Source organism: Lampetra planeri, chromosome 53, assembly GCF_965212315.1.
Source record: "Lampetra planeri chromosome 53, kcLamPlan1.2.h2, whole genome shotgun sequence".
Lineage (NCBI taxonomy): Eukaryota > Metazoa > Chordata > Hyperoartia > Petromyzontiformes > Petromyzontidae > Lampetra > Lampetra planeri.
Genome location: NC_136159.1, coordinates 2,114,500 through 2,132,025, shown reverse-complemented (window position 1 = coordinate 2,132,025; position 17,526 = coordinate 2,114,500). Strand labels below are relative to the sequence as shown.

General features: G+C 52.1%; 1 protein-coding gene across 5 annotated transcripts; it reads right to left on the bottom strand.

The window, feature by feature from the left end:
• Positions 1–382: 382 nt before the first annotated feature.
• On the bottom strand, positions 383–17,175 carry LOC144734824 (ras-related protein Rab-27A-like). 5 transcript variants are annotated; one of them, XM_078617213.1, is made up of 6 exons: positions 16,929–17,175; positions 7,685–7,941; positions 7,420–7,505; positions 4,761–4,864; positions 3,257–3,380; positions 383–2,107 (listed from the first exon to the last, which is right to left on the bottom strand). In XM_078617213.1, the coding sequence occupies exons 2-6, from the start codon at positions 7,859–7,861 to the stop codon at positions 1,885–1,887; spliced, it is 714 nt and encodes a 237-aa protein (XP_078473339.1). In that variant the 5' UTR covers positions 7,862–7,941; positions 16,929–17,175; the 3' UTR covers positions 383–1,884. The 5 variants fall into 5 exon arrangements, with proteins under 5 accessions (XP_078473339.1, XP_078473338.1, XP_078473337.1 ...); XM_078617212.1 differs by having other exon boundaries at positions 16,943–17,175; XM_078617211.1 differs by lacking the exon at positions 16,929–17,175 and adding an exon at positions 14,439–14,621.
• Between the last annotated feature and the right edge of the window lie 351 nt (positions 17,176–17,526).

The following is a 17,526-nucleotide window of genomic DNA, read 5'->3' as shown; positions in this document are numbered from 1 at the left end:
TTGGTTGCGTGAACAGGAAGCCGCAGTGCAAATATGCGTGTTGATTGGGGGCGGTAAAGATTGCTACAGAGAACCAGAAGCCACCGGTGGTGTTGGCTCGGACCAATGCGAGTCGTGGCGGGTTGCGGTTGAAGCCAGGTGGCCACCCGGGTGAGTACTGAAGGTGAACACCAAGGAGGGCAAACCGTCGCGTGAACTCCGGTCATCCTCGCAGCGGCTTTTGGCTGCTGTCCATCGAACAAAGTCGACGGTCACTGCACATCACACATTTTAAGATGTGCTTCTGCGGCCGTCTGGAACGCTCTTTGTTCGATTTTTATGAAGCCATTGGAGCTATGCACTTCAAACTCTAGATGGGGAAAACACGTTTCTTTACAACTGCTTATTGTGTTTTAGTTTATTATCCCCACACCTCTGAGTGTGGTTGGCTGTGTATGGTGTAAAAGAAGTTACGGTACATGCGTATAAAAATACTGTACGCCATTCGCTTTGCAGTAAACATTTGTAAAAAAAATGTATTCTAAAAAGACAGCAAACTGGGAATCTTACAGCTACTCCAACCCCTCCCCCTCCTGTAAAACTGCTGCAGGTGATACCGTCCTGTGATGCACTTCAGCCCGCGTATTCGACTTGTGCTGTGATAATAATAATAACGGCGTGAGATACTGGTGCACTCATTACTCGTAGCCCTTGCGCTCCAGTTGCCTGGAGTGAAAAAGTAGGCTCAAGTAATTTTTTTGCCCAATCGTGGCCAACGGCCCTAAAAAATGACTTCATAAACGAACTCGATTTTCTATAACAGCACCTTGAGCTCGCTGGCAGCTGGAAGCACGCGGATGAACGCCACTCCCGGCGTCTGGGCACGAGGGGCATGATGTAAAGGACCTGCGTTTGAGCCCTTGGTGGCTGCCGAGATGAACAATCACCGTGGTTAGAGTCGTGCTTCTCAAGTTGCTCGCCGATTTTTTTTCGCACGTTTCTTTTTCATCCGGTATTCCCCTGCTCTAGATTGGGGGTGGTGCAAAACAATAATGTGGTGTGCAATTTACATTCATATCCCAGCATCCCCACCCCCCCCCCCCCCCCAATGGGAATGAGGATGGGGGCTAAAGTCATCGTCTCTCGTTGTTGTACACATGCCTGAGTGACTGCCCAAGGTTCCCCTTGAGAGAGAGACGGGGTGGGGGGGAAAGGTTGGACACAGTGTTTGAGCTACATGCACGATTGCGTAAAAACAAAATACACAAATACACGTTTGATTTCATTGGGTAACGTCCCCAACGTCTGCAACGTCTGCCAGGATTTTTTTAAAACATTTGAGGATACGTAGAACGCAGCAAATGGTCCCATAACGCGGCTGGAAAAGAGGTGACAGCTGCCGATCAAAAGTCCCTCGTCCGGAATGAGGCTAAAAATAAAATTAGTTTAAGCTTAAATTTGCACTCCTGGCGTGCTTTCGTAATTGTTCGTTGTAACTTTCTGACCAACGCCCCCTTCCTACCCCCCTCTTACTGAACATCTGTGTAAAAAGATTACGTCTCATCGAATTCCTCCAGCAATAAATAAAAATTGATGATTCTGAGAATTGGGGGTGGTGGGGGGGGGTCAAGACGCATAACGTGCCCCCTGTTCTTATCACTCAAAAGCACGTGGGAGCGATCACGTGGGCACCGAGCAGCTGACCCCCCTCGATGAGTGAGGAGCAGCTAATAAAGTATCCCCTTTCTGTTGACACGAGCACGGTTAGAGGGGCACCCCCCCCCTCCCTCCCTCCGATGATTCCGCCACGGAGCTACGGGGAGCGAACGACACCGCCTGGCGCGTCTCGTCGGATGCGCCGGGTGTCGTGGGCCATCTCGCGGTGAGTCCCCCCGCACCCCCTTGTCAGCATCCGCACGATTTGCCGCCGGCCCCCTCTCCTCCTCCGCCGCCGTCGTCGCGCGAGAACGACCTCCGGGGTTTCGGGGGAGCCGCCCCCACGGCCCAGTCGGGGATCCAGGCGTGCTCGGGGCCGAGCTGCACGCGGCGCATCACGCGCTCCAGCAGCAGCTCCACGGCACGCGCCACGTTCTCCCCCGTCGCCGCGCTCGTCTCCACGTACGGCATCCTGAGAGCGCACGCACGTGCACACGCAGGCACACACACACGCAGGCACGCACACACACATGCAGGCACATGCAGGCACACGCAGGCACACGCAGGTACACACAGGCACATGCAGGCACACGCACACGCAGACACACGCAGGTACACGCACGTGCAGGCACACACACACGCAGGCACACGCACGTGCAGGCACACGCACACGCAGGCACACGCACACGCAGGCACACGCACACGCACACGCAGGCACGCACACACAGGGGTGTCGAGCATTGAGCCGGGTCCGCACCCGAGCGGTGTGTTGTTACACGCAACGGAGTTGCTCGCACGCGGACGCCTCTGTCGCTAGGTGCGCAACCGGCTTCTTAACCCCTTTCCCGTGTCCGAGACGCCTGCAGCTTGCAGGGTGGGGGGGGGGGGTCCCGTTCACCGCCGAATCTCGGGACGCGCGAGTGACTCGGCGTTCTTTCGACGTATCGAGGCGTAGCGCCGCAACGGGCCGCGGCTCGTATTGAAACGAGTTCGTGGGCCATCAGGAGAGGGCCCACGACTTCATTTGAATTTGGAACAGCGCAGCCCACGCCGCCCTCGGGCGAATGCGGTGACATCACCAGAGAGAGTGCCCTGTGGTGGCGTCACTTTGGAGTGATTTGTCCAGCCTCAAGCTTGTGTCGGATTTAGGCAGGTGTGTCTACGTTCGTCATGACTTCAGGTATCCCTCCAGAGCGCTGCCGTGGTGCGATGGTCAGCGCACTGAGGTCGCCGGTTTGACTCCGTGTCTCGGTGCCGCAGTTGAAACGATGAGTCAAGTTTCTCGAAATCTCCCCCCCCCCACCTCCGCCTCCATCCACCCAGCGATACAGATGAGTTCACCACAGTTAGCCGATCGGCAGGATGTATGTTGAACTATTTTCTTATGGGGGGGGGGGGAAGGACAAGAAACACAAAAGGCAGTCCTAAAGAAGCGATGCAGGTCACGTGTGGTGAAGTAAAGTGTGGAGACTCCCACCTGCTCCACAACGTCTGAAGAAAGGAGTTTGTTGATCTACATGACTTAAAAGCGCACAGCTCCAGCGCCTTCCTAATGTCGCAAGGGGGCATTCCAGACGGCCGCAGAAACGGCATCCGATGTCGAGGCCGGTGCTGCGCTCACCCGTACTCGCTCGCGAGCGACAGCGCGTCGTCCTCGCCAACGGCGCGCTGCTCCGTCAGGTCGGCCTTGTTTCCGCACAGCACCACGTCCGGGTTGGGGCAGTACGCGTGGTGCTGCAGCTGGTCTGTCCTTCCCCCGCGCGCGCACACACACGCACGCAAACGCGCACACACACACACGCGCACACGCGCAAAGGCAGAGGGGTGGCCGCATCGCCCGGTCAGCATTGCGTCAGCCAGCGGAAGACGCTCTCACGCCGAATTCGCAGTTCGGTCCCTGCAACCAAAATCTCTCGCTGCCCGCCAGTAGACGTAGACGAGATCTGTCGCGCATCACCGAGACGCGGTGACCGTCCGTTAACCGAGATGGCGAGAGAGGCTCATCTGCGGTCAAGCTGAAGAAGCATCGTCACACGAAATATTCTCAAGTCAGCGGAGCTCACTTGCAGCAGCCCAGGTGTGAGTTGGGAGGCGTGCTGGGTGGCGGAGGTGGTGGCTATGCACGTGGCTGCCCGGTGATACGAAACTGTGGGGGCAGCAGCGGCGAGGGTCGGTGGATCACCGCTCGGATGATGACAAAAAGTTGCGAGACTCCCTTCCCGTGGGCGTCGAGGAAGTGTCGTACCCTTGGCTTGCCAGCGGAATGCAGTGCGGACAAAGTGTCGGCCGATACTGTCTGCGTCTTCTTTATGGGATAGAGCGTTGCCCCCTCGCATGCGTGGGATTTCTCTGGGTGTTCCGGTTTCCACCAACATTGGCTGAAAACATTTTAATGTGCAGAGAACTGCAGAGCAATTGTCGGTGGTGCCGGCTCACATCCTGGCAGCTCCTCAGCTTGATCTGTGGTTCCTCAGCGAACGTGAGATGCAATTTGCGTGAACTACGACGATGCTACGTATATAAAACTAATGCAGTAGAATCTCGATGATCCGTGCTCACGTCGGGGAAGACAGCAGCGGAGAATTCAAAATCGCGGATCATCCAAAAATATCCATTTTCCACGGATCTCTATGCCGAAAAACCACTAACATAAATTGTGTTTAAGAGTAAAAAAAATGTTTGTTAATGAAAAAAAATTATAGTTAGGAATTTATTGATCAATGCACGTGCTAGTGATAACACTTTCCTGCTCCTGTGCAGAAGACTTGGCCCACCGAGTGGATGATAGCAGATCCACGTCAATCAACATCAATCAAACTCCACCCCACTGTTGTAAAGATATTGCAACTACTGTATTGTAGAGACGATCACGTGGATTTTGTATTAACCGGAGCACGCATTTGTTCAGTTTAAGCACGTGACTTGTCATAAACATTTCCAGGAATAACAATGTATTACTGTTTTTAGATTATTAATTTGGTTTTAAGGAAAAATCCACGAGTTATTAATTTATGTCAAAATCTCAGATGCGCGGTTCATCCGAAAATCGGATCAACCGCACGCGGATAATCGAGTATACCGTAAATAGATGTTTCGTTTTTGTTAGATTCGTAAAAGTCACTCACCCATCCAGTGACGCACGTTCACAAAGCTCTGCTCGTCCGTGATGTCAAAGAACACAAAGAAGCCCATGGCGTCGCGGAAGAACGCGTTGGTCAAACTCCGGAATCTGCGCAGAAAACAAAGACAAAAGATCCCCCACGTGGAGCTTTTTACCAATTGTTGTGGAGCAAGTGTCAGTTGGGAGCACCTACAAAAGCCAATACGGTGCACTCACGGGCACAGGATGGCAAGCACCGTGCCCGGCCGCCTTTGTGTCCCAGATGCTGATGGATTTCTCAATTTAAGGCAGAGTTGACCTAAGGGAGGCCCATGACCGGTTCAGATATTTTTCACGAATGTTAACCGTGAGTGGGATATCGAACTAAGGTCAACCGCTGCACTACCGCTCAAAAGACAAAGATCCCCCGTGTAGCCTGTAACAGACAGCTGGGGCAAGTGCTGTTAGCGAGCACCTATGAAGGCCGGCACGGCACACGAGGGGGTGGGTGGCCGGCACCACGCCCGGCCGCCTTTGTCTCCCGAGTTGGCGATGTTTTTACACACCGCAACAGGTACTAATTTGAGGCTGAGTCGACCTAGAGGGAGGCCCAGGACCGGTTCAGATAAGCATCACTGGGTGTTGGCTGTGAGCGGGAATCGAAATCGGGTCGCCGGTTTCGTAAGGCAGTCCGCTAACCCCTACACGACCGTTCCCCACCACACGCACAGACACGACCACAGAAGACGACCACACACACGCAAGCACACTCCCAGCCAAGCGCACATCAACATCCCTCTCACACTTCGTCTAACCGAGACCAATCGCAGATCCAGTCGGCACACGAGTTATATACAGATATCTCTAGTTTGTGTTCTATATCGAGAATTAAATAACGCTGGAGCATTAACACAGCTGCTTCTTCTGGACGAATGTATCTCATTCGTACGGAAGGGAGCACATTTTGTTTTATCTTGACAATTTGTCTGTACCTTGGATGATGGCCCCACCACGCAGATCGGAGCGATAGAATCGGTTCATTGCAGGCTCGAGGTGGATTGTTACTTTGCAGGATCCATAGAGGTGGCGATAACTTGAGGAGGCCTTCACACAGCAGTGGATTGATCATGGCTGCTGATTGTGATGATTGGGGTGCCGTGGTGGTGAGATGTTAACTACCTCGCCTGGTGTGCAGGGGATCGTTAGTTCGATCCCGACCTTGACGCCTGCTGCTGTATATTTGGAGTTTGCGTGTCTCTCTCTCTCTCATCATGATCACGGTGGCTAGGAGATGTTAACTACCTCGACTGGTATATACAGGGGCGGTTTCTTCATTAGGGCGATTGGGCGACGCACCACCAATGTCATTGAACCACAGAGTCACGCTAGTCGTCACTGTCAGCCTCTGGATATAGTCCAATCAGCGTCATGTCACGTTCTGTGGAGTACCGCCTCTTTTTGGGCGATTTCACTCCGGCTGAGAATCGCCCCGAGTGGCCCCATAGACTTACATTGAAAGATGTTTTTTTTCGAACGGCGGGCGCTCCAATGCATTCTCTATGGCTTCCGGGAGGGCATGCACTAACGTGCTTACGTCATCATACGTGCTAACGTCATCATACGTAAGCACGTTTCATCCAACAATATAATTTATCGCCACCTAGTGGAATCTTTAATAAAATAAACTTGAGATGGTTTGTTTTAATAGTGAGTATAGAAACAAACAAGATGTATTGTAAGAGTCACTTTATTTTTCATTAATATTAAAGAAGTGAAGTTGCCTTTACATGCTTAAGCTGTTAATTTATCCATTGCATGGGTGGACCTTATCCTTATCAATCATCCAGACATTTGCCCCCCCTGAGAGATTTTGCAGGAGCCGCCACTGGGTATATAGTAGGTCGTGAGTTCGATCCCGACCCTTACACCTGCTGTATATTTGTAGTTTGCATGTCTCTCTCTCTCCCTGTGGTCTCATGGATTTTTCTCCGGGTCCTCCGGTCTTTCTCTCCACCTTTAGAAACACGCCTCTGAAAGAAGAGCTTCCACATAGCTCAGCGAGCCTTACCTGGTCAATGTAAAAATAGATTCACATTGTTTAGTTCAACCCAGCCGACCTGACGATTTGATTCCTCGGCCACGTCTCACGTCCACATTTAGAATCAACGTCACGTGTTTGGAGTATTTTGCTGCTGTAATTTTCCACGTGATAAGCCACTTCGTTGAGCTGTCATTTGTGGCCAGGTCGCTTCTGAAAAATCGCTACGTAGCTGATTGGGCCTTAGCTGGTAAAATGAATATCATATTTAAAAAAATATTTATATTTAGATTTGTTTCCTGTTTATTGTGCCTCATTTGTATTTTTTATTACATTAGCATATAATTTGTGGATGGTTTAACAGATCACACCCTGCTTGTGAGACTCAATGGTGCCAAAGTGAATCCAGATTTGCCCTGCATGAATAAATGTCTCTACGATGCGTTGACCGGAGTTCGCGTGATGATGGTTCACGCTCCTCGACGAGCCGGCGAGGTTATTGGGGTTAATTTGTGGCGAGAGCTTTGTTTGTAGCGAGCGCGACCCTTCGAACGCGTCGCCGCACAGGAACGCTGCGCGAATGCGAGCGAGCGTGCACTCGGTAGCGAGAGGCGATGGCGAGATGGGGGTGCGGGTGGGGGGGTACCTCTCCTGCCCAGCGGTGTCCCACAGCTGCAGGTGAATCTTCAGGCCATCCCCAGTCGGGCCCTCCTTCCCACCGGGATTAAAGATCTGGGAATATAAAGGATGCTCTCGTCATGGACAAGTTCGCCCTGCCTTGAACCGCAATGGCAGTGGGGTGGTCTGGGTGGGACACGGGGGTGGGGTGGGTGGGACACAGCGGTGGGTGGGTGGGACACGCCAGTGGGGTGGGTGGGACACGGCGGTGCACGTGACAATGGAGAGCTCACCACGCGCTTCTCGCGGAAATCGATTCCCACGGTCGAGATGAACTTTGTTGAAAATTTGCCATCGACGTAGCAGCCCAGGACGCTGGTCTTGCCAACGCCCGAGTCGCCCAACGACAGCATCTTGATGAGGTAGTCGTACTCGCCCGAGCTGTCGCCCATCGTAAGGCCGACCGTCATTCACTCCTCCTCCTCGTCCCTGCCTCTCCCTCTGGCTGGTCCAGGAGAAGTCCGAACAGGGTCTGGCCGGAAGGTCGCCTCTGCGTTGTTGCAACAACATCGGCCAACAAAAAGGGTGCGCTCGTCAAAACTTAAGGCGAGATTTATCGGAGGAGTGATTCACCGCTTTTTGTGGAAGAATGTTTTCTAGTAATAATAATAATTTCATTTTATATAGCGTCGTTCATGCAATTGCATCCCACAATGCTGCACATCAATTGTCCAGTTCCGTACAAAAAATACAAAAATAAAACCCCACTACTGAGCGAATGAAAAAAATGAATACGTAAATAACAATAAAAAAATAATATATAAATAACGAGTAAAAATGCACGTAACAATAAAAAAAATCGCAGAGAAAATAAATTAAAATAAATCCGTTCGGTCTTCATACCCCAGACCACAATCTAAATAACGACTCATTCCATTGTTGTCTCTCCGCGTTACACAAATCGTGGGCTGCGCTACTTTTCTTGAGCCGCCACTCTCACGACGCGCGAGACATCGCTGGGCTCACGGCGACGAGCACGAGGAGGAGGAGGACGCGACGAGAGTGGCGAATGGTGTGAGAACGAGAGAGTGAGAACGAGAGTGAGTGTGTGAGTGAGTGTGTGTGTGAGTGTGTGTTCGGCCGGATCGAGGGGGCTAAACGGGCGCGGCACGGGCTAGAGAAGAGATGGAGTGACGTGGTACAGGAGGACGTGGAGCTGAGTGGACTTGCCGACGACTGGTACCAGCGGTGTCAAGATCGGCCTCAGTAGAGGAGGCTCGTGAAGGACGCTACTGGGCAGTTGGAGGCAGTCGCCCTTCAACAACAACGGAGGGCGGAGGAGCGACGCTCACAACAACGAGCGGAACGCCGGGTGGCTAAAGCACAGCAAGTTGGCACAGTAGGAGGCACAGGTGGTGCATCAGCCACTCATCTCGGTCATCTCAGTCAGTCGACCCGTGGCACCTGGGTCTGCCCCGTGACCTCCTGCCAGCGGGCGTTCGACACTTCACGTGGCCTCAAGGTGCACATGGCCTGGCACAAGCGTCGTGGTGACGTCACCGCCACTTAGTGGCGAATGGCGGTTGTTGTTGTTGTGAGTACGAGTGTGTGTGAGTGCGAATGTGTGTGAGTGAGTGCGTGAGAGTGCGTGTGAGTGTGTGTGTGTGATCACGCAGCTCGGAAGAATAATGGGGCCATTGTGTGCGCGCGCGAGCCAGCGTCGATGGTGTGACCATGATGTGTAACCGTGATGGTGCGGCCGTAATGGTGGTGTGGCCATGCCTCTCCCAAAATAGACAACAACGCACGGAAGAGCTTTGTCTTGTGGAAGGTTTTTTTTGTTACCCCCGGGGAAACAAAGAAGGCCGTGGCCTCACGCTTCGCTGACTTTGCCCGCCAGCCCCCCTCCTCCCTCCCAAGGTGTTGCGTCTTTAAAAGGAGACACGGCGAAACGAGTTGATGCCTCTAGCATCTACGAAATGGAACTACAAGGTATTGGTTTCTTGCCAGCAAATATTTCCATGCGAAACAAATCCTAACTCGCGACCATCAAGTACGTTCCGGATGGTTGTCCGTTCTAAGTTAATGGTCGATCGATCTGGGTTGGTAACTCAGACGTTGAACTAAAACGAAACAACTTTTTTTTTATTTTACCAGGTAAGGCTCTTTTTAAATCCTCTATATTAAGTTCACTTGCTTGCTTGCTTGCGCGCTTACGACCGTGCAAATCTTTCGGTCGTTTTTTAACCCACTTCCCGTGATCCAATCGAGCTGACATTTTGCACACAGACTCGTTGTGCGTGACAATTTATTTTTGTGAAATTTTTTTCCCAAAATTTTCCACTTTTTAGCAATTTTTTTTTCATATTTAATTTAAAATACTAATGTGATAAAAATGAAACTCTTACTCAAGAAAAACAGAAATGAATAATAAAATAAAACCGATGCCACGCATATAAAGGATTTATAGTGAAAAACTTAGTTTTTTCGGGTTAATTATTTTCAGAAGCGACTTGGCCACGCCTAAGGAGAGCTCAACGAAGTGGCCCAGCAGCAGCATCATCATCATCACGTGGAGATGTACAGCAGCCAAATCACTCTGATGTCGATTCCGAATGTGGAGGGAATAAACCCACGCGACCACGAGGCGAGAGAGGGAGACACCACAAACTCCAACTACGCAGCTGTGCCCACGCGTCCTTACGTGTGGGTACAGCTGTGACGAGTTGTCAGCAGGCGAACTTTGCTCGAGAGAATGTTGCTACGGAGAAGAGCCATTGCCCGAAACGTCGCCTATTATTGTAAGGTCGCACAAACACGCGGTGTCCTCGACAAATGTGTTGACGTTTTTGTTTCGGTAAAGTCATGTAGAATGGAAGTAATAAAATAATAAAATAATATAAATAAAACATAATAAAATTATTCTCACGACGTTTCGGCCACAACGCAAGCAGCCGTCCTCAGGTGGAGAACAGATCTGTCGAGAAGACAGAGTCTGAATGACACACCCCAGGCTTGGAGCGTCTATTTAAGCTGGGATGGAGGGGGGAAGAGCGCCTTGACAAAATAATTTTATTATTTCCGTTCTACGTGACTTTACCGAAAGAACCAAGAAGACGAATCCCTGCAGTCACGAAAGCTTTAAAATCAAACGTTTTTGTTGTTTTTCGATTTAAAGCTTTCGTGACTGCAGGAATTCATCTTCTTGGTTCTTTCGGTAAAGTCACGTAGAAGGGAAATAATAAAATAATACAAATAAAACATAATAAAATCAAATAATTCTCACGACGTTTCGGCTACAACGCAAGCAGCCGTCTTCAGGTGAAGAATGAGACACTGCCAAGCTAGGAGCTTATATATAAGCTGAGTTGGAGGTGGAAGAAGAAGAGAGCCTTAACAAAAGAATGTGCATATCAAGAGGAATTTAGCAATGCTACCCCCCCCCTCCCTTTGGTGCTGTTGATCCTGCATAATGCATGGGCATAATATGACTTTGAACCCCCCCCCCGCCCACCTCCTACGCATTTCCCATGAATATGCTAAATTCCTCTTGATATGCACATTCTTTTGTTAAGGCTCTCTTCTTCTTCCACCTCCAACTCAGCTTATCTATAAGCTCCTAGCTTGGCAGTGTCTCATTCTTCACCTGAAGATGGCTGCTTGCGTTGTAGCCGAAACGTCGTGAGAATTATTTGATTTTATTATGTTTTATTTTTATTATTTTATTACTTCCCTTCTACGTGACTTTACCGAAAGAACCAAGAAGAGGTTTTTGTTGTTGTTTGTTCTTGTGCACACCCCACCCAACGAAGCAGCAGCAGCATCACCGTTTACTCTTTCGCGTGAATTCGTCAAACAATTCGTGACGAGCAGTCAATGACAGCGGCGCTTAGATGCAATGCAGTAGAAGCTCAACATCAAGGGACAATATGTGACGGGGTCTTCGTGTGTGTGTGTGAACAATATCGTGAGACAAATAGACTCTTTCTCTCACACACACACCAGTTTATGAGACTCACCCCAAAACGTGTGTTTGTTCACAATAAAGTTAGACAAATCTGATCTTACACACCTACCACTTTATAAGACGCAAACAACGGACAATGTGCGTCTTGTGGTCCCGAGGATGGGAATCTTTGGTAAAGTTTAAAAAAAGTTTTAAAAAACAGCAACTGCCTTGCCTCGGCTTGTGCGTGAAGGCGATGATGATTGTCATGGGGGGGGGGGTATATAGTGATACGCGTTGTGACAACGCATGCATTCATGTTTATTAAAAGATACCACGTGAGGAGATGGGGAGGGGGGCCCTAAGGCCCAACGCGATGGCCGTTGGGAGTGAGCTCACACACGCCCCGTAGCTTGTCACGCGTCCTGCACGTAGCGTGACACACAAGACAAAGATCCCCCGTGTAGCCTTAACAGACTGCGGGGGCAAGTGCTGTTAGCGAGCACCTATGAAGGCTGGAACGGTACACAAGGGGGTGGGTGGCCAGCACCACGCCCGACCGCCTTTGTCTCCCCCAGTGGCGATGTTTACACACCGCACCAGGCACTCATTTCAGGCCGAGTCGACCTAGGGGAGGCCCAGGACCGGATCAGATAATCGTCACTGGTGTTGGCCGTGAGCGGGAATCGAACTCGAGTCGCCAGGTTCATAGCGCAGCGCGCTAACCGCTACACTACCGCTCCCCACACACACTCACACACTCACACACACTCTCTCACACGCACTCACACTCTCACACACACACTCTCTCACACGGAGCGTGTCACACACACACTCTCTCACACACACTCACACACACTCACACACACACTCACACACTCACACACACTCTCTCACACGCACTCACACTCTCACACACACACTCTCTCACACGGAGCGTGTCACACACACACTCTCTCACACACACTCACACACACTCACACACACACTCACACACACATTCTCTCACACGGAGCGTGTCACGCACACACACTCTCACACACACACTCACACACACACTCTCTCTCACACGGATCGCGTCACACACACACACACTCTCACACACACACTCTCTCTCACACGGAGCGTGTCACACACACACACTCTCACACACACACACTCTCTCACACGGAGCGTGTCACACACACTCTCTCTCTCACACACACACACTCTCTCTCACACACGTAGCGTGTCACACTCACACTCTCTCTCTCTCACACACACACTCTCTCTCACACGTAGCGTGTCACACACACTCACTCTCTCTCACACATAGCAAAGGCAAAGATCCCCCGTGTCACCTGAACAGACCGTTGGGGGCAAGTGCTGTTAGCGAGTAGCACCTGTGAGGGCCGGCACGGCACACGAGGGGTGGGTGGCCACCACCACTCCCGACCGCCTTTGTCTCCCCGGTGGCGATGTTTTTAAACACCGCGCAAGGTACTCATTTGAGGCTGAGTCGACCCAAGGGAGGCCCAGGATCGGCTCAAAGAATCGTCACCGGTGTTGGCCGTGAGCGGGTTCGTAGCGCAGCGTAGCGCTAACCGCTGCACCACCGCTCCCCACTTGGGAAGGAGCTCTCACGCACTCACACCCCGTAGCAATCACGCATCTGACACGTAGCATGTAATAGGTGAATCTCACACATAGCGACACCAACAACACACACAGCACAGACCACCACCCCAACAGGAAGCAGTGAAAGACACTCAACTGGAGACCCGTTTCCTTCTTAGGGCTCGTCAGCACAGACCACCATCCCATCAACTCGTGATTTGGCAATTCTGCGGCGGTGTCAGCGGTGTACAGTTAGTCAAGTAAAATAAAAAAAACTCAACACATCCGTCCATAACACTGCGGCCTTAAAATGAAAATAAAAAATAGGCGACGTCTCTGATAAACAACAACAAAAACCGAATAAAGAACAATCGTCATTATAATAATACTGCGGTGCGCTCAGTCCTTGATCTCTCCCCACTGCTGAACGCAGGGCGAGCACGCCCGTGGCGTTCCTGTGCGCACTTTTTGACCACACTTCACCACGCCGGTCAGTGCGGCTTGGTGAATCGGGGGCGGGGGGGTCAGGTATCACTCGCCGGGGTTGAGAATCGAACTTGGGTACCTCGAGGTTCGCAGGGCGTACGACGGGACCCACCGCGGGCCACCGCTCCACGCCGCAACAGCAACAACAACAGTAACAGCAACAACAACAACAGCAGCAGCAACAACAACAACAGCAGCAGCAACAACAACAACAGCAGCAGCAGCAACAACAACAGCAGCAGCAGCAACAACAACAACAGCAGCAACAACAACAACAGCAGCAGCAGCAACAACAACAGCAGCAGCAGCATCAACAACAACAACAGCAGCAGCAGCAACAGCAACAACAACAGCAGCAGCAGCAGCAACAACAACAACAGCAGCAGCAACAACAACAGCAGCAGCAGCAGCAGCAGCAACAACAACAACAGCAGCAGCAACAACAACAGCAGCAGCAGCAACAACAACAGCAGCAGCAGCAGCATCAACAACAACAACAGCAGCAACAACAACAGCAGCAGCAGCAACAACAACAACAGCAGCAGCAGCAACAACAACAGCAGCAGCAGCAGCAACAACAACAACAGCAGCAGCAACAACAACAACAGCAGCAGCAACAACAACAGCAGCAGCAGCATCAACAACAACAACAGCAGCAACAACAACAGCAGCAGCAACAACAACAGCAGCAGCAGCAGCAACAACAACAGCAACAGCAGCAGCAACAACAACAGCAGCAGCAACAACAACAGCAGCAACTACAGCAACAGCAACAACAACAGCAACAGCAACAACAACAACAGCAGCAGCAACAACAACAGCAGCAACTACAGCAGCAGCAACAGCAACACGGGCAGGTCGCCTCCTCGTCCCGTGAAGACACTCGGGGACGCGGTTTGGCAAACCAGCCACACTCAGCGGCAGCAGCGCAAACCGCACAAACCCACACAGCCCACCGCGATATCCCTGTCGCTTGGAGTTCTCCGCCGAGTTGAAGCGAAAACAAAGTCGACTTTTACCAGCAGCAAGTGGAGAGACCGGCCTGCTGCTGCTGCTGTTTGGTCTGCAGGGCTCTGCTCCCCACGCCGCCGAAGTTGTCCTAATCAGCTCGCGAGCCAAACAGCGCGCAACCCGCCCAGCGCGAGCAGCACGGAGCAGGCAAAAGGGGTCCCAAGCAACTCAAGGGGATTGCGAGCAACAACAAACCCCACCCCCCCACACACACACACAGACACAGCATGTGGTTGCGTCGAATATCGACTCCGATTCAAATCATAATCATCTCCCCGTCCATACTGCACCTCCCGTGTCTATGCATATACATGTCGTCTGTCATCTCACTCGGATATTATGGATTGATAGAGGAGGAGGTGGGGGGGGGGGGTGCCCCCCTCAATGTTATTACTGCTTAGGGTCCTCAATCGTCCGGGACTAAAGACAAAGATCCCCCGTGTAGCCTTAACTGAGTGTTGGGGCAAGTGCTGTTAGCGAGTAGCACCTATGAAGGCCGGCACGGCACACGAGGGGGTGGGTGGCCAGCACCACGCCCGGCCGCCTTTGTCTCCCCAGTGACGACGCCCACACACCGCCGCTCCAGGTACTCATTTGATGCTGAGTCGACCTAGGGGAGGCCCCCAGCATCGGTTCAGATAATCGTCACCGGGTGTTGACCGTGGCCCGGAATCGAACTCGGGTGGCGGGATTTGTAGCGCAGCGTGGCGCTAACGGTTACTTCACTATCGCCGAGCCAACATCGGGTGACGGAGTGAATTTGCATGACAGGTTTCTAAAGCCGGGTTCCGTCAGCACGACCGCACCTACACAATGCAGCCTCAGAGTGTTTTGGGGGGGGGGGGGGGGTTTCGTTTAAGGAGCGGTAATGCTAGGGAGGGACAATTGTGGATTTGTCAATAGATGTAACGCACGAATACACGATGAATATGTACAGTGAGTCAATTATTAATAGCGATTGCTACGAGCGCGCATTAATGCTGGTGAATAGAAGTCGAGATAATGTAGATCATAGTGCAGAGCAATTATTGACTGCACGACGGCCTCCCCACGTTGCGTCTGCGGTCACGGGGGACTGTTTGTGCATACTTCACCTTGCTCAAGGTGGACAACCCAGCCTGGGTTGGCCATACTTCACCTTGCTCAAGGTGGACAACCCAGCCTCGGTTGGCCATACTTCACCTTGCTCAAGGTGGACAACCCAGCCTGGGTTGGCCATACTTCACCTTGCTCAAGGTGGACAACCCAGCCTGGGTTGGCCATACTTCACCTTGCTCAAGGTGGACACCCAGCCTGGGTTGGCCATACTTCACCTTGCTCAAGGTGGACAACCCAGCCTGGGTTGGCCATACTTCACCTTGCTCAAGGTGGACAACCCAGCCTGGGTTGGCCATACTTCACCTTGCTCAAGGTGGACAACCCAGCCTGGGTTGGCCATACTTCACTTTGCTCAAGGTGGACAACCCAGCCTGGGTTGGCCATACTTCACCTTGCTCAAGGTGGACAACCCAGCCTGGGTTGGCCATACTTCACCTTGCTCAAGGTGGACAACCCAGCCTGGGTTGGCCATACTTCACCTTGCTCAAGGTGGACAACCCAGGGTGGGTTCAGGAGGTCGCTCGCCACTGACGTGAGACGTGGCCGGGGAATCAAATCGTCAGGTCGGCTTGGTTGAACTAAACAATGTGAAACTATTTTTACATTGACCAGGTAAGGCTCGCTGAGCTATTTGGGAGCTCTTCTTTCAGAAGCGTGTTTACAAAGGTGGAAATACCGGAGGACCCGGAGAAAAATCCATGAGACCACGGGGAGAGAGAGAGAGACACGCAAACTACAAATATACAGCAGGTGTAAGGGTCGGGATCGAACCCACGACCTCCTGTATACCAGGCGAGGTATTTAACATCTCCTAGCCACCGTGATGATGATGAGAGACACATAAACTCCAAATATACAACAGGCATTGTCAGGGTGGGGATCAAATCCACGACCTGTCTACCAGGCGAGGTATTTAACATTTCGCCACCGTGATGATGATGAGAGAGACACCGCAAACTCCAAATACACAGCAGGCGTCAGTGTCGGGATGGAACCCACGCCCCCCTGTATACCTGGCGAGGTAGTTAACATTTTGCCACCGAGATGATGACGAGAGAGAGACACGTAAACTCCAAATGTACAACAGGCGTCAGTGTCGGGATCGAACCCACGACCTCCTGTATACCTGGTCGAGGTAGTTAAAATTTCGCCATCGTGATGATGAGAGACACCGCAAACTCCAAATACACAGCAGGCGTCAGTGTCGGGCTCGAACCCACGACCTCCTGTATACCTGGCGAGGTAGTTAACATTTCGCCACCATGATGATGATGAGAGAGACACCACAAACTCCAAATACACAGCAGGCGTCAGTGTCGGGATGGAACCCACGCCCTCCTGTATACCTGGCGAGGTAGTTAACATCTCCTAGCCACCGAGGCGCAGTGCAGCAAACCCACCGTGCGCAACTCACCGCCCGGCTCTGGCGCAGGAGAACCTCGCACTGGAAGTCGTCAACGCACCGAGCGGTCGGTGTGATGACGCCACTGGAGCACCTCACCTGCCCCAGGTGTGACGAAGAACGAGGCCACCGCGAGCAGGTGGGAGGCTTTTTGTGACGCTGGCAAGAGGCCACGTCACAGAGCCAGTTGGGCTGGGTGTGGTCACATCTCATGTGGGGCCGCAGCATCCAGTTGCGCTTTAGCTCCCTGTTGTTCTGCCAATGGGGCATTGCTGCGGGCAGTGTTTTTCAATCTTCTAGCCGGCGTGTGACGATGAATCACACCCCCCCAAACCCCTCCCACCAACCCCCACCTGCCCCCCCACGGCGAGATCGATCATTTGTTCGCAATTCGATTCGAGAACGGATTACAGTGCTCTGCTGTAGGTTGTCATTGCCCGCTCAGAACCCGCGTTATAACGGGGGGGGGGGGGGGGGGCGTGTTCTGCGTTGTTGTGAAAGGTGTTCCCGAATGGAAGAACCGCGTTATAGCGAAAACGCGTTCAGCGAGGACTTGCCGTGTATATCGTACTGTCTACATTTTTGCATTGTATGCA

Excerpts from the sequence above, each read along its gene's own strand:
- LOC144734824 (XM_078617213.1), bottom strand. The coding sequence starts at position 7,861 with ATGACGGTCGGCCTTACGATGGGCGACAGCTCGGGCGAGTACGACTAC. Across the intron at positions 7,506-7,684 it reads ATTTCCGCGAGAAGCGCGTG|ATCTTTAATCCCGGTGGGAA; the intron begins GTGAGCTCTCCA and ends TTATATTCCCAG. Across the intron at positions 4,865-7,419 it reads GACACCGCTGGGCAGGAGAG|ATTCCGGAGTTTGACCAACG; the intron begins GTACCCCCCCAC and ends TTTTCTGCGCAG.